This window comes from Thalassophryne amazonica, chromosome 17, assembly GCF_902500255.1.
Source record: "Thalassophryne amazonica chromosome 17, fThaAma1.1, whole genome shotgun sequence".
NCBI classification, from domain to species: domain Eukaryota; kingdom Metazoa; phylum Chordata; class Actinopteri; order Batrachoidiformes; family Batrachoididae; genus Thalassophryne; species Thalassophryne amazonica.
Genome location: NC_047119.1, coordinates 74568085 through 74583256, shown reverse-complemented (window position 1 = coordinate 74583256; position 15172 = coordinate 74568085). Strand labels below are relative to the sequence as shown.

The following is a 15172-nucleotide window of genomic DNA, read 5'->3' as shown; positions in this document are numbered from 1 at the left end:
ATTTCTTCTGGCCATGATCATTTGTGCGCACGTTTTCCTTTAATTGAGCACACAAATAAATAAAACGAGTGTACGTTTTCCTTTAATTGAGCCCACGAATTAATAAAACATGCTCTCAAATTAATAAAACTTGCGCACATTTTTCTGGCGGTGATAATTTGTGTGTACGTTTTCCTTTAATTGAGCCCACGAATGAATAAAACGAGTGCACGTTTTCCTTTAATTGAGCCCACGAATTAATAAAACATGCTCTCAAATTAATAAAACATGCTCTCAAATTAATAAAATGTGCTCTCAAATTAATAAAACATGCACACGTTTTCCTTTCATTCAAAATGAACTTCATAATATGACCTAAATTGTCATCCTCACGACGGGGAGATGCTTCGCCCTCAGCATCCTTTTTAATGTGCTGATGATGTCATGCTGGGCAGCTGGAGTTCTCTGTATGTCCTTGTGCGCCCAAACCATGATGATACACTCTGACCAGATCCATTTCTAATGGGGAAATGTATTACACTGTCTGCTGGTTTGTTGGCTAATAGCCAACATTTACGTGTCAAGACAATATTGAATAATTGAGTGCACGTTTTACAAATTGTGGCCATGTTTAAGTAGATTGTGCCCTTTAACACGAGTGCACAATATCATAAAATGTGCGCATTCTCTCCACATGCAAACATTTCGCAATGACACTTCCAGGGCACCGTAGTTCCTCGCTCTCTCGCCCCTCAAACTCTGTTATAATTGTGCTATAAACCAGTCACCATTTGTTTTATTATACATCTGTGTAATTAATAAATGAAATAATCTTCATGGACGATTCGTTTGCGCGCACATGTGAAAAAAAAAAACTGTCTGCCACTGCTGCTCTTCCCTCAAACTCTCCCCAGAGAGGAAGAGTCTGACACATCAGAGGAGGAGTTTTAAGGTTGATACAAGACTGGCTTTTGGTTGTACAAGTAGCTGTTTTTGTTACTAGCACCAATGCAAGTAGGTTAAAAAATGTATTTTGACCCCTGCAGGCACAACCCAGCCCACCAGCCTGTGTGTGTGTGTGTGTGTGTGTGTGTGTGTGTGTGTGTGTGTGTGTGTGTGTGTGTGTGTGTGTGTGTGTGTGTGTGTGTGTAAGGTTAACGCCAGGGTAGTTGAGCATAGGGACCCCTACACTGATTTGGACCCTCTCTACGCTGTGACCAAACAGAAAAGCCCCTATGTGTGTGAGTAACTGTAACTGTGTGTGGAGTATTTTCGTTGTCTAAATGGTGTCATGTTGTTGGTGCTGTTGAAAAATTGTATTACATTTTGTAGCTTCTTAATAAACTGAAATGTACACACAAAAATCTCATCTCTGATGTGCTTAATATTTAGCTACTTTAATATATTTCAACATTTAGAGACTCTGATTGCAACTGATTGAAACAAATTAATTGTCATAATCTGTGGAGCTTTGGCCACCCCAAGGAAAAAAGTCTAACTCCGCCAGTGTCCGTTCTGATCGGCTGTTCGGTGTTCTGATCGGCTGTTCGGTGTTCTGATCGGCTGTTCGGTGTTCTGATCGGCTGTTCGGTGGTTCGGACTTTGGTCCTGTCGGTGACCAGGTGCAGCCTGACTCACCTTCGTGTACAGGTCTCGGACCGACATGGTCCCGCTGAGTGTTCCGGGTCCGTTTATCTGGTCTGGTGTCTCCGGTGTCCTGTTCTGCTCCACATGTCCACACGCGGCTCTGTTTTCTCTTTGTTCGCTCACAAACTCACGGTCCGTCCAAAGATTCTTTTCCTCTTTACGCCGCAGGTGTTCGCCAGTTCTTCTTCTTCTGCTGCTGCTGCGGTCGGTTAGCAAGCAGCTGCTCGACTCAACAGCGCCCCTCACACCTTGTGGACAGGAGTGTGATCTGCATGCTGTGGTCAGGGTTCTTCGACTGTCCACTTAAAACAGCCACTTATTTTCCTCTACACCAAAATGTCCTGAAGTCAAAGACATCTTTTTATGTCTAATGTTGCTGCTTGTCTTTTTCCTACTTAATAATAATAATAATAATAATAATAATAATAATAATAATAATAATAATAATAATAATAATGAGGAAGGCAGTCCATGAATTCTGTATGTGACCCAGCCAACAGAGGTGGTGTTGGCTAAGTATCACAAAGACAGATAAAAGCCCTGCTCGCTCCAGGACTTTGATATTGGGGATCTTGTCTGCCATCGAAAGATGGGCCTGAGGCAGCAGAGGTGGAAACTGTTGACTCTTGTGTCCTGGGCGACAAGCCATGTCAACATCACACAGCATCATGTCAACATCACACAGTGTCACGTCATTGTAACACAGCATGATGTCAACATCACACAGCATCATGTCAACATCACACAGTGTCACGGCATTGTAACACAGCATCACGTCAACATCACACAGCATCATGTCAACATCACACAGCGTCATGTCAACATCACACAGTGTCATGTCAACATCACACAGTGTCACGTCAACATCACACAGCATCACGTCAACATCACACAGTGTCACGTCATTGTAACACAGCATCATGTCAACATCACACAGCATCATGTCAACATCACACAGCATCACGTCAACATCACACAGTGTCACGTCATTGTAACACAGCATCATGTCAACATCACACAGCATCATGTCAACATCACACAGTGTCACGTCAGTGTAACACAGCATCACGTCAACATCACACAGCATCACGTCAACATCACACAGTGTCACGTCAGTGTAACACAGCATCACGTCAACATCACACAGCATCACGTCAACATCACACAGTGTCACGTCAGTGTAACACAGCATCACGTCAACATCACACAGCATCACGTCAACATCACACAGTGTCACGTCACTGTAACACAGCATCATGTCAACATCACACAGCATCATGTCAACATCACACAGCATCACGTCAACATCACACAGCATCACATCAACATCACACAGTGTCACGTCATTGTAACACAGCGTCATGTCAGCATCACACAGATTCGCGTCAACATCACACAGATTCACGTCAACATCACACAGCGTCACATCAGTGTAACACAGCATCATGTCAACATCACACAGCATCACGTCATTGTAACACAGCATCATGTCAACATCACACATAACACAGCGTCACGTCAACATCACACAGCCTCACGTCATTGTAACACAGCGTCACATCAACATCACACAGTGTCATGTCAACATCACACAGCGTCATGTCAACATCACACAGTGTCACGTCATTGTAACACAGCATCATGTCAACATCACACAGCATCATGTCAACATCACACAGTGCCACGTCATTGTAACACAGCATCATGTCAACATCACACAGCATCACGTCAACATCACACAGTGTCACGTCAGTGTAACACAGCATCACGTCAACATCACACAGCATCACGTCAACATCACACAGTGTCACGTCACTGTAACACAGCATCATGTCAACATCACACAGCATCATGTCAACATCACACAGCATCACGTCAACATCACACAGCATCACATCAACATCACACAGTGTCACGTCATTGTAACACAGCGTCATGTCAGCATCACACAGATTTGCGTCAACATCACACAGATTCACGTCAACATCACACAGCGTCACATCAGTGTAACACAGCATCATGTCAACATCACACAGCATCACGTCATTGTAACACAGCATCATGTCAACATCACACATAACACAGCGTCACGTCAACATCACACAGCCTCACGTCATTGTAACACAGCGTCACATCAACATCACACAGTGTCATGTCAACATCACACAGCATCATGTCAACATCACACAGCATCATGTCAACATCACACAGTGCCACGTCATTGTAACACAGCATCATGTCAACATCACACAGTGTCACGTCATTGTAACACAGCGTCACGTCAACGTCACACAGCCTCACGTCATTGTAACACAGCATCACGTCAACATCACACAGCATCACATCAACATCACACAGCGTCATGTCAACATCACACAGTGTCACGTCAACATCACACAGCATCTTTTCAACATCACACAGCGTCACGTCAACATCACACAGCATCACGTCAACATCACACAGTGTCACGTCATTGTAACACAGCATGATGTCAACATCACACAGCATCATGTCAACATCACACAGTGTCACGGCATTGTAACACAGCATCACGTCAACATCACACAGCATCATGTCAACATCACACAGCATCATGTCAACATCACACAGTGTCATGTCAACATCACACAGTGTCACGTCAACATCACACAGCATCACGTCAACATCACACAGTGTCACGTCATTGTAACACAGCATCATGTCAACATCACACAGCATCACGTCAACATCACACAGTGTCACGTCAGTGTAACACAGCATCACGTCAACATCACACAGTATCACGTCAACATCACACAGTGTCACGTCAGTGTAACACAGCATCACGTCAACATCACACAGCATCACGTCAACATCACACAGTGTCACGTCACTGTAACACAGCATCATGTCAACATCACACAGCATCATGTCAACATCACACAGCATCACGTCAACATCACACAGCATCACATCAACATCACACAGTGTCACGTCATTGTAACACAGCGTCACGTCAACATCACACAGATTCGCGTCAACATCACACAGATTCACGTCAACATCACACAGCGTCACATCAGTGTAACACAGCATCATGTCAACATCACACAGCATCACGTCATTGTAACACAGCGTCACATCAACATCACACAGTGTCATGTCAACATCACACAGCGTCATGTCAACATCACACAGTGTCACGTCATTGTAACACAGCATCATGTCAACATCACACAGCATCATGTCAACATCACACAGTGCCACGTCATTGTAACACAGCATCATGTCAACATCACACAGTGTCACATCATTGTAACACAGTGTCACGTCAACATCGCACAGCGTCATGTCAACATCACACAGTGTCACGTCATTGTAACACAGCGTCACGTCAACATCACACAGCATCAAGTCAACAACACACAGCATCATGTCATGGTAACACAGCATCATGTCAACATCACACAGTGTCACGTCATTGTAACACAGCGTCACGTCAACATCACACAGCCTCATGTCATTGTAACACAGCGTCACGTCAACATCACACAGCATCACGTCAACATCACACAGTGTCACGTCATTGTAAAACAGCATCATGTCAACATCACACATTGTCACATCATTGTAACACAGCATCATGTCAACATCACACAGTGTCACGTCATTGTAACACAGCGTCACGTCAACATCACACAGCATCACGTCAACATCACATAGCATCACGTCAACATCACACAGTGTCACGTCATTGTAACACAGCGTCATGTCAACATCACACAGTGTCACGTCACTGTAACACAGCGTCACATCAACATCACACAGATTCATGTCAACATCACACAGCATCACATCAGTGTAACACAGCATCATGTCAACATCACACAGCATCACGTCATTGTAACACAGCATCATGTCAACATCACACATAACACAGCGTCACGTCAACATCACACAGCATCACGTCAACATCACACAGCGTCATGTCAACATCACACAGTGTCACGTCATTGTAACACAGCATCATGTCAACATCACACAGTGTCACGTCATTGTAACACAGCGTCATGTCAACATCACATAGCATCAAGTCAACATCACACAGCATCTCATCATTGTAACACAGCATCATGTCAACATCACACAGTGTCACGTCATTGTAACACAGCGTCACATCAACATCACACATCATCAAGTCAACATCACACAGCATCACGTCATTGTAACACAGCATCATGTCAACATCACACAGTGTCACGTCATTGTAACACAGCGTCATGTCAACATCACACAGCCTCACGTCATTGTAACACAGCATCACGTCAACATCACACAGTGTCACGTCATTGTAACACAGCGTCATGTCAACATCACACAGCCTCACGTCATTGTAACACAGCATCATGTCAACATCACACAGTGTCACGTCATTGTAACACAGCGTCATGTCAACATCACACAGCCTCACGTCATTGTAACACAGCATCACGTCAACATCACACAGCATCACATCATCACACAGCGTCATGTCAACATCACACAGCCTCACGTCATTGTAACACAGCATCAAGTCAACATCACACAGCATCACGTCATTGTAACACAGCATCATGTCAACATCACACAGTGTCACATCATTGTAACACAGCGTCACGTCAACATCACACAGCATCACGTCAACATCACACAGCATCTTGTCAACATCACACAGCATCATGTCAACATCACACAGCATCTTGTCAACATCACACAGCATCATGTCAACATCACACAGCATCATGTCAACATCACACAGTGTCACATCAGTGTAACACAGCATCACGTCAACATCACACAGTGTCACGTCATTGTAACACAGCGTCATGTCAACATCACACAGCCTCACGTCAACATCACACAGCATCACATCAACATCACACAGCGTCATGTCAACATCACACAGTGTCACATCATTGTAACACAGCCTCACGTCAACATCACACAGCATCACGTCAACATCACACAGCGTCATGTCAACATCACACAGCATCACATCATTGTAACACAGCATCATGTCAACATCACACAGCGTCACGTCATTGTAACACAGCATCATGTCAACATCACACAGTGTCACGTCATTGTAACACAGCGTCATGTCAACATCACACAGCCTCACGTCATTGTAACACAGCATCACGTCAACATCACACAGCATCACATCATCACACAGCCTCATGTCAACATCACACAGTGTCACATCATTGTAACACAGCGTCACGTTAACATCACACAGCATCACGTCAACATCACACAGCATCTTGTCAACATCACACAGCATCATGTCAACATCACACAGCATCTTGTCAACATCACACAGCATCATGTCAACATCACACAGCATCATGTCAACATCACACAGTGTCACATCAGTGTAACACAGCGTCACGTCAACATCACACAGTGTCACGTCATTGTAACACAGTGTCACGTCAACATCACACAGCCTCACGTCAACATCAAACAGCATCATGTCAACATCACACAGTGTCACATCAGTGTAACACAGCGTCACGTCAACATCACACAGTGTCACGTCATTGTAACACAGCGTCATGTCAACATCACACAGCCTCACGTCAACATCACACAGCATCACATCAACATCACACAGCGTCATGTCAACATCACACAGTGTCACATCATTGTAACACAGCGTCACGTCAACATCACACAGCATCACGTCAACATCACACAGCATCTTGTCAACATCACACAGCATCATGTCAACATCACACAGCATCATGTCAACATCACACAGTGTCACATCAGTGTAACACAGCGTCACGTCAACATCACACAGTGTCACGTCACTGTAACACAGCGTCATATCAACATCACACAGCATCACGTCAACATCACACAGCATCATGTCATTGTAACACAGCATCATGTCAACATCACACATAACACAGCGTCACGTCAACATCACACAGTGTCACGTCAACATCACACAGTGTCACGTCATTGTAACACAGCGTCATGTCAACATCACACAGTGTCACGTCACTGTAACACAGCGTCACGTCAACATCACACAGATTGACGTCAACATCACACAGATTCATGTCAACATCACACAGCATCACATCAGTGTAACACAGCATCACGTCAACATCACACAGCATCACGTCAACATCACACAGTGTCACGTCATTGTAACACAGCGTCATGTCAACATCACACAGTGTCACGTCACTGTAACACAGCGTCACGTCAACATCACACAGATTGACGTCAACATCACACAGATTCATGTCAACATCACACAGCATCACGTCATTGTAACACAGCATCATGTCAACATCACACAGTGTCACGTCATTGTAACACAGCGTCATGTCAACATCACACAGCCTCACGTCATTGTAACACAGCATCACGTCAACATCACACAGCATCACGTCATTGTAACACAGCATCATGTCAACATCACACATAACACAGCGTCACGTCAACATCACACAGCATCACGTCAACATCACACACCGTCAGGTCAACATCGCACAGTGTCACGTCATTGTAACACAGCATCATGTCAACATCACACAGTGTCACGTCATTGTAACACAGCGTCACGTCAACATCACACAGCATCAAGTCAACATCACACAGCATCACATCATTGTAACACAGCATCATGTCAACATCACACAGTGTCACGTCATTGTAACACAGCGTCACGTCAACATCACACATCATCAAGTCAACATCACACAGCATCACGTCATTGTAACACAGCATCATGTCAACATCACACAGTGTCACGTCATTGTAACACAGCGTCATGTCAACATCACACAGCCTCACGTCATTGTAACACAGCATCACGTCAACATCACACAGCATCACATCATCACACAGCGTCATGTCAACATCACACAGTGTCACATCATTGTAACACAGCGTCACGTCAACATCACACAGCATCACGTCAACATCACACAGCATCTTGTCAACATCACACAGCATCATGTCAACATCACACAGCATCAAGTCAACATCACACAGCATCACATCATTGTAACACAGCATCATGTCAACATCACACAGTGTCACGTCATTGTAACACAGCGTCACATCAACATCACACATCATCAAGTCAACATCACACAGCATCACGTCATTGTAACACAGCATCATGTCAACATCACACAGTGTCACGTCATTGTAACACAGCGTCATGTCAACATCACACAGCCTCACGTCATTGTAACACAGCATCACGTCAACATCACACAGCATCACATCATCACACAGCGTCATGTCAACATCACACAGTGTCACATCATTGTAACACAGCGTCACGTCAACATCACACAGCATCACGTCAACATCACACAGCATCTTGTCAACATCACACAGCATCATGTCATCCTCACACAGCATCATGTCAACATCACACAGTGTCACATCAGTGTAACACAGCGTCACGTCAACATCACACAGTGTCACGTCAACATCACACAGCCTCACGTCAACATCACACAGCATCATGTCAACATCACACAGTGTCACGTCATTGTAACACAGTGTCATGTCAACATCACACAGCCTCACGTCATTGTAACACAACATCACGTCAACATCACACAGCATCACATCAACATCACACAGCATCATGTCAACATCACACAGTGTCACATCATTGTAACACAGCCTCACGTCAACATCACACAGCATCACGTCAACATCACACAGCATCATGTCAACATCACACAGCATCATGTCAACATCACACAGTGTCACATCAGTGTAACACAGCGTCACGTCAACATCACACAGTGTCACGTCATTGTAACACAGCGTCATGTCAACATCACACAGCCTCACGTCAACATCACACAGCATCATGTCAACATCACACAGTGTCACATCAGTGTAACACAGCGTCACGTCAACATCACACAGTGTCACGTCATTGTAACACGTCATGTCAACATCACACAGCCTCATGTCAACATCACACAGCATCACATCAACATCACACAGCGTCATGTCAACATCACACAGTGTCACATCATTGTAACACAGCATCACATCAACATCACACAGCATCTTGTCAACATCACACAGCATCATGTCAACATCACACAGCATCATGTCAACATCACACAGTGTCACATCAGTGTAACACAGCGTCACGTCAACATCACACAGTGTCACGTCATTGTAACACAGCGTCACGTCAACATCACACAGCATCATGTCAACATCACACAGCATCATGTCAACATCACACAGTGTCACGTCAGTGTAACACAGCGTCACGTCAACATCACACAGTGTCACGTCATTGTAACACAGCGTCACGTCAACATCACACAGCATCACGTCAACATCACACAGCATCATGTCAACATCACACAGCATCATGTCAACATCACACAGTGTCACGTCAGTGTAACACAGCGTCATGTCAACATCACACAGCATCACGCCAACATCACACAGTGTCACGTCATTGTAACACAGCATCATGTCAACATCACACAGCATCATGTCAACATCACACAGTGTCACGTCAGTGTAACACAGCATCACACGTCAACATCACACAGCATCATGTCAACATCACGCAGCATCATGTCAACATCACACAGTGTCATGTCAACATCACACAGTGTCATGTCAACATCAACACAGCATCAAGTCAACAACACACAGCATCACGTCATTGTAACACAGCATCATGTCAACATCACACAGTGTCACGTCATTGTAACACACCGTCACGTCAACATCACACAGCCTCACGTCATTGTAACACAGCGTCACGTCAACATCACACAGTGTCACGTCATTGTAACACAGCATCAAGTCAACATCACACAGCGTCATGTCAACATCACACAGTGTCACGTCATTGTAACACAGCATCAAGTCAACATCACACAGCGTCATGTCAACATCACACAGTGTCACGTCATTGTAACACAGCATCATGTCAACATCACACAGTGTCACGTCATTGTAACACAGCGTCACGTCAACAACACACAGCATCACGTCATTGTAACACAGCATCATGTCAACATCACACAGTGTCACGTCATTGTAACACAGCGTCACGTCAACATCACACAGTGTCACGTCATTGTAACACAGCATCAAGTCAACATCACACAGCGTCATGTCAACATCACACAGTGTCACGTCATTGTAACACAGCGTCACGTCAACATCACACAGCATCAAGTCAAAATCACACAGCATCACATCATTGTAACACAGCATCATGTCAACATCACACAGTGTCACGTCATTGTAACACAGCATCATGTCAACATCACACAGCCTCACGTCATTGTAACACAGCATCATGTCAACATCACACAGCATCACATCAACATCACACAGCGTCATGTCAACATCACACAGTGTCACGTCATTGTAACACAGCGTCACGTCAACATCACACAGCATCACGTCAACATCACACAGCATCTTGTCAACATCACACAGCATCATGTCAACATCACACAGCATCATGTCAACATCACACAGTGTCACGTCAACATCACACAGCATCACGTCAACATCACACAGTGTCACGTCATTGTAACACAGCGTCACGTCAACATCACACAGCATCACGTCAACATCACACAGCGTCACGTCAACATCACACAGCGTCACGTCAGTGTAACACAGCATCAAGTCAACATCACACAGCCTCATGTCAACATCACACAGCGTCACGTCAACATCACACAGCGTCACGTCAACATCACACAGCGTCACGTCAACATCACACAGCGTCACGTCAGTGTAACACAGCATCAAGTCAACATCACACAGCCTCACGTCAACATCACACAGCGTCACGTCAACATCACACAGCGTCACGTCAACATCACACAGCGTCACGTCAGTGTAACACAGTGTCACGTCAACATCACACAGCATCAAGTCAACATCACACAGCCTCACGTCAACATCACACAGCGTCATGTCAACATCACACAGCAGCAAGTCAACATCACACAGCGTCACGTCAACATCACACAGCGTCACATCAGTGTAACACAGCATCAAGTCAACATCACACAGCATCAAGTCAACATCACACAGCGTCACGTCAACATCACACAGTGTCATGTCAACATCACACAGCGTCACGTCAACATCACACAGCGTCACGTCAGTGTAACACAGCGTCACTTCAACATCACACAGCATCAAGTCAACATCACACAGCATCAAGTCAACATCACACAGCCTCACGTCAACATCACACAGCGTCACGTCAACATCACACAGTGTCATGTCAACATCACACAGTGTCACGTCAACATCACACAGCGTCACGTCAACATCACACAGCGTCACGTCAGTGTAACACAGCGTCACTTCAACATCACACAGCATCAAGTCAACATCACACAGCTGTTGTATGGCTGGGGGGCCTGGCTGCCTTTTGTTTCTGTCTTTTGTTTTTCCTTCCAGGTGGCTTGCATTTGGGACTGAGTGGCTGTGTAGCTGAGTTTATCAGGACCTCACCCTGATCACCTGCGGCTCGTCAGGACTCACAGCTGTGGTGCATCTACATGGATTGGAACATGGTGGCATTTAAGACTGGAGTACACAGTGTGTATTTGCCAGAGACTCGACCTTGTGACCAGACGGGTGAGATCGTCGTCTCGAGAGCCATCTCATCATCAGTGGATGCAGAGAACGTCCAGGTTTGATGCACGGTCTGTGAAAGAGGAGGGGGTGAGGTCTCACGCTCGTCAGCACACTTCCTGAGGTACGTTAGATTTTGTGACTAACATTTATACAGTCAGTAAATGTGGTGTCCCTCACACCTTATTATATTGAGCTGTATGTTGGTCATTTAAATCAGCTTCCTCTGCAGTGGAGTTTTGTGAACTGGATGTTCCATGCCTGCAGGGTGGGAAGCTGATTAGTAATTAAGCCAGGAAGTGTTTGCTGTTTGTGCACCTTTGAGCGTTCTCTCTGTGTGTTGAGTGTGGACTCACATAATGATTCCTTCTTTCACAGACTCGGTTTGTCGCGGCCACCTGGGGGGTGTCGGCGGGGTCCTTGGGTCCAAACCAGTTCTGGCTCCGGACCGTTAGCGCTGCTGGGAGCGCACCGCAATCCACCACGCCAGACCGCGCACTTTTATATTTTTCACAGCACTGTTATGTTCATTAAACTCTGTTATCCTTTGTACCGTGCTCTGCTTATTTTATACTGGGACCTTCAAACGCTGGTCGGTTCTCCGGGCTGTGTCCGACACATAACAACAGCATCAAGTCAACATCACACAGCCTCACGTCACTGTAACACAGCGTCACATCATTGTAACACAGCATCACGTCATTGTAACACAGCATCACGTCATTGTAACACAGCATCACGTCAACATCACACAGCTTCACGTCAGTGTAACACAGCGTCACGTCAGCATCACACAGCATCACGTCAACATCACACAGCTTCACGTCAGTGTAACACAGCGTCACATCAACATCACACAGCATCACGTCAACATCACACAGCTTAACGTCAGTGTAACACAGCGTCATGTCAACATCACACAGCTTCACGTCAACATCACACAGCGTCACGTCAGTGTAACACAGCATCACGTCAACATCACACAGCATCACGTCAACGTCACACAGCGTCACGTCAACGTCACACAGCGTCACGTCAGTGTAACACAGCGTCACGTCAACATCACACAGCATCACGTCAACGTCACACAGCGTCACGTCAACATCACACAGCATCACGTCAACATCACACAGCATCACGTCAACGTCACACAGCATCACGTCAACATCACACAGCATCACGTCAACATCACACAGCGTCACGTCAGTGTAACACAGCATCACGTCAACATCACACAGCATCACGTCAACGTCACACAGCGTCACGTCAACGTCACACAGCGTCACGTCAGTGTAACACAGCGTCACGTCAACATCACACAGCATCACATCAACGTCACACAGCGTCACGTCAACATCACACAGCATCACGTCAACATTACGCAGCATCACGTCAACGTCACACAGCGTCACGTCAGTGTAACACAGCGTCACGTCAGTGTAACACAGCGTCACGTCAGTGTAACACAGCGTCACGTCAACATCACACAGCATCACGTCAACGTCACACAGCGTCACGTCAACATCACACAGCATCACGTCAACATCACACAGCATCACGTCAACGTCACACAGCGTCACGTCAGTGTAACACAGCGTCACGTCAGTGTAACACAGCGTCACGTCAGTGTAACACAGCGCCACGTCAACATCACACAGCATCACGTCAACGTCACACAGCGTCACGTCAACATCACACAGCATCACGTCAACGTCACACAGCGTCACGTCAACATCACACAGCATCACGTCAACGTCACACAGCGTCACGTCAGTGTAACACAGCTTCACGTCAACATCACACAGCATCACGTCAACGTCACACAGCGTCACGTCAGTGTAACACAGCGTCACGTCAGTGTAACACAGCGTCACGTCAGTGTAACACAGCGCCACGTCAACATCACACAGCATCACGTCAACGTCACACAGCGTCACGTCAACATCACACAGCATCACGTCAACGTCACACAGCGTCACGTCAACATCACACAGCATCACGTCAACGTCACACAGCGTCACGTCAGTGTAACACAGCTTCACGTCAACATCACACAGCGTCAGTGGAACACAGCATGTGTACATGAAAGTTCTGTTTCTGTGTGACATTAACTCTGACTGAGTCATCAGTTCACAAACAGAAACACTGAATAACCTTTATAAAAAAGTATGAAGCTTAAGATTTGGCTCCTCCCCCTCGGGTTGTTACATCACTGACAGCTGACTGTGTGTCGATGTGTGAGTGAACACATGAATTCAGACTTACCTTTGAGTACGGGCAGTAATGACTCGACATGTTCAGAGTTCCTGTTCCACCGCTGACTGTGCCGAAACTCAAGTGTGCTGTCGAGTCCACTCCCACGACACTCCCTCCCCAGGTATGAGGCCGTGACAACCCAGTGGCCCTCCCACAGCAAACAGAAATGCCACACCAGAAATTAGGCTGCACCCCTTTACAGATCTGTGTTAATATTTGAGATTCGAGTCAGCCACCTGCTGGACCGGGAAATATACAGTACCCTTCATCTGTCAATATTTCACAGCAACATCAAATCTGTGCTGATATTTGAGCTTTGATCTGTCCACCTGCTGGTGCTCACATGTGTGCTAAGATCAAGAGAGTGACGTCAGTTCAGAACACGGTGCCATTTTGGTTCCAAATGTGCTGAATTACTGAATCAACCTTTAATGTTTTCAACGTTTTTTAAAATCATTTAACTACAATACAGCAACACATCCAGGTACAGGTGCTATCAAAATAAATATAAAAATAGTTAAAATATCAAATTTACATAAATTGACCATTTCTGATGATTTATTTTGTATATATTGGTCCAGCAAGACATCGGCATCAATTTGATCAGCTGGCGCTTAGCCTAGGTTCATGTGTTATACATCAT

General features: G+C 45.6%; 1 protein-coding gene across 1 annotated transcript in view; it reads right to left on the bottom strand.

Annotated features, from left to right (window-relative positions):
- myo5b (myosin VB) overlaps positions 1-14594 on the bottom strand; it is a 371481-nt gene extending 356887 nt beyond the window's left edge. Inside the window, exon 1 of the mRNA XM_034191847.1 lies at positions 14539-14594. Within this exon, the coding sequence (XP_034047738.1) occupies positions 14539-14568 (30 nt within the window). The 5' untranslated portion in view covers positions 14569-14594. The remainder of the gene's footprint in view (positions 1-14538) is intronic.
- Positions 14595-15172: the final 578 nt, after the last annotated feature.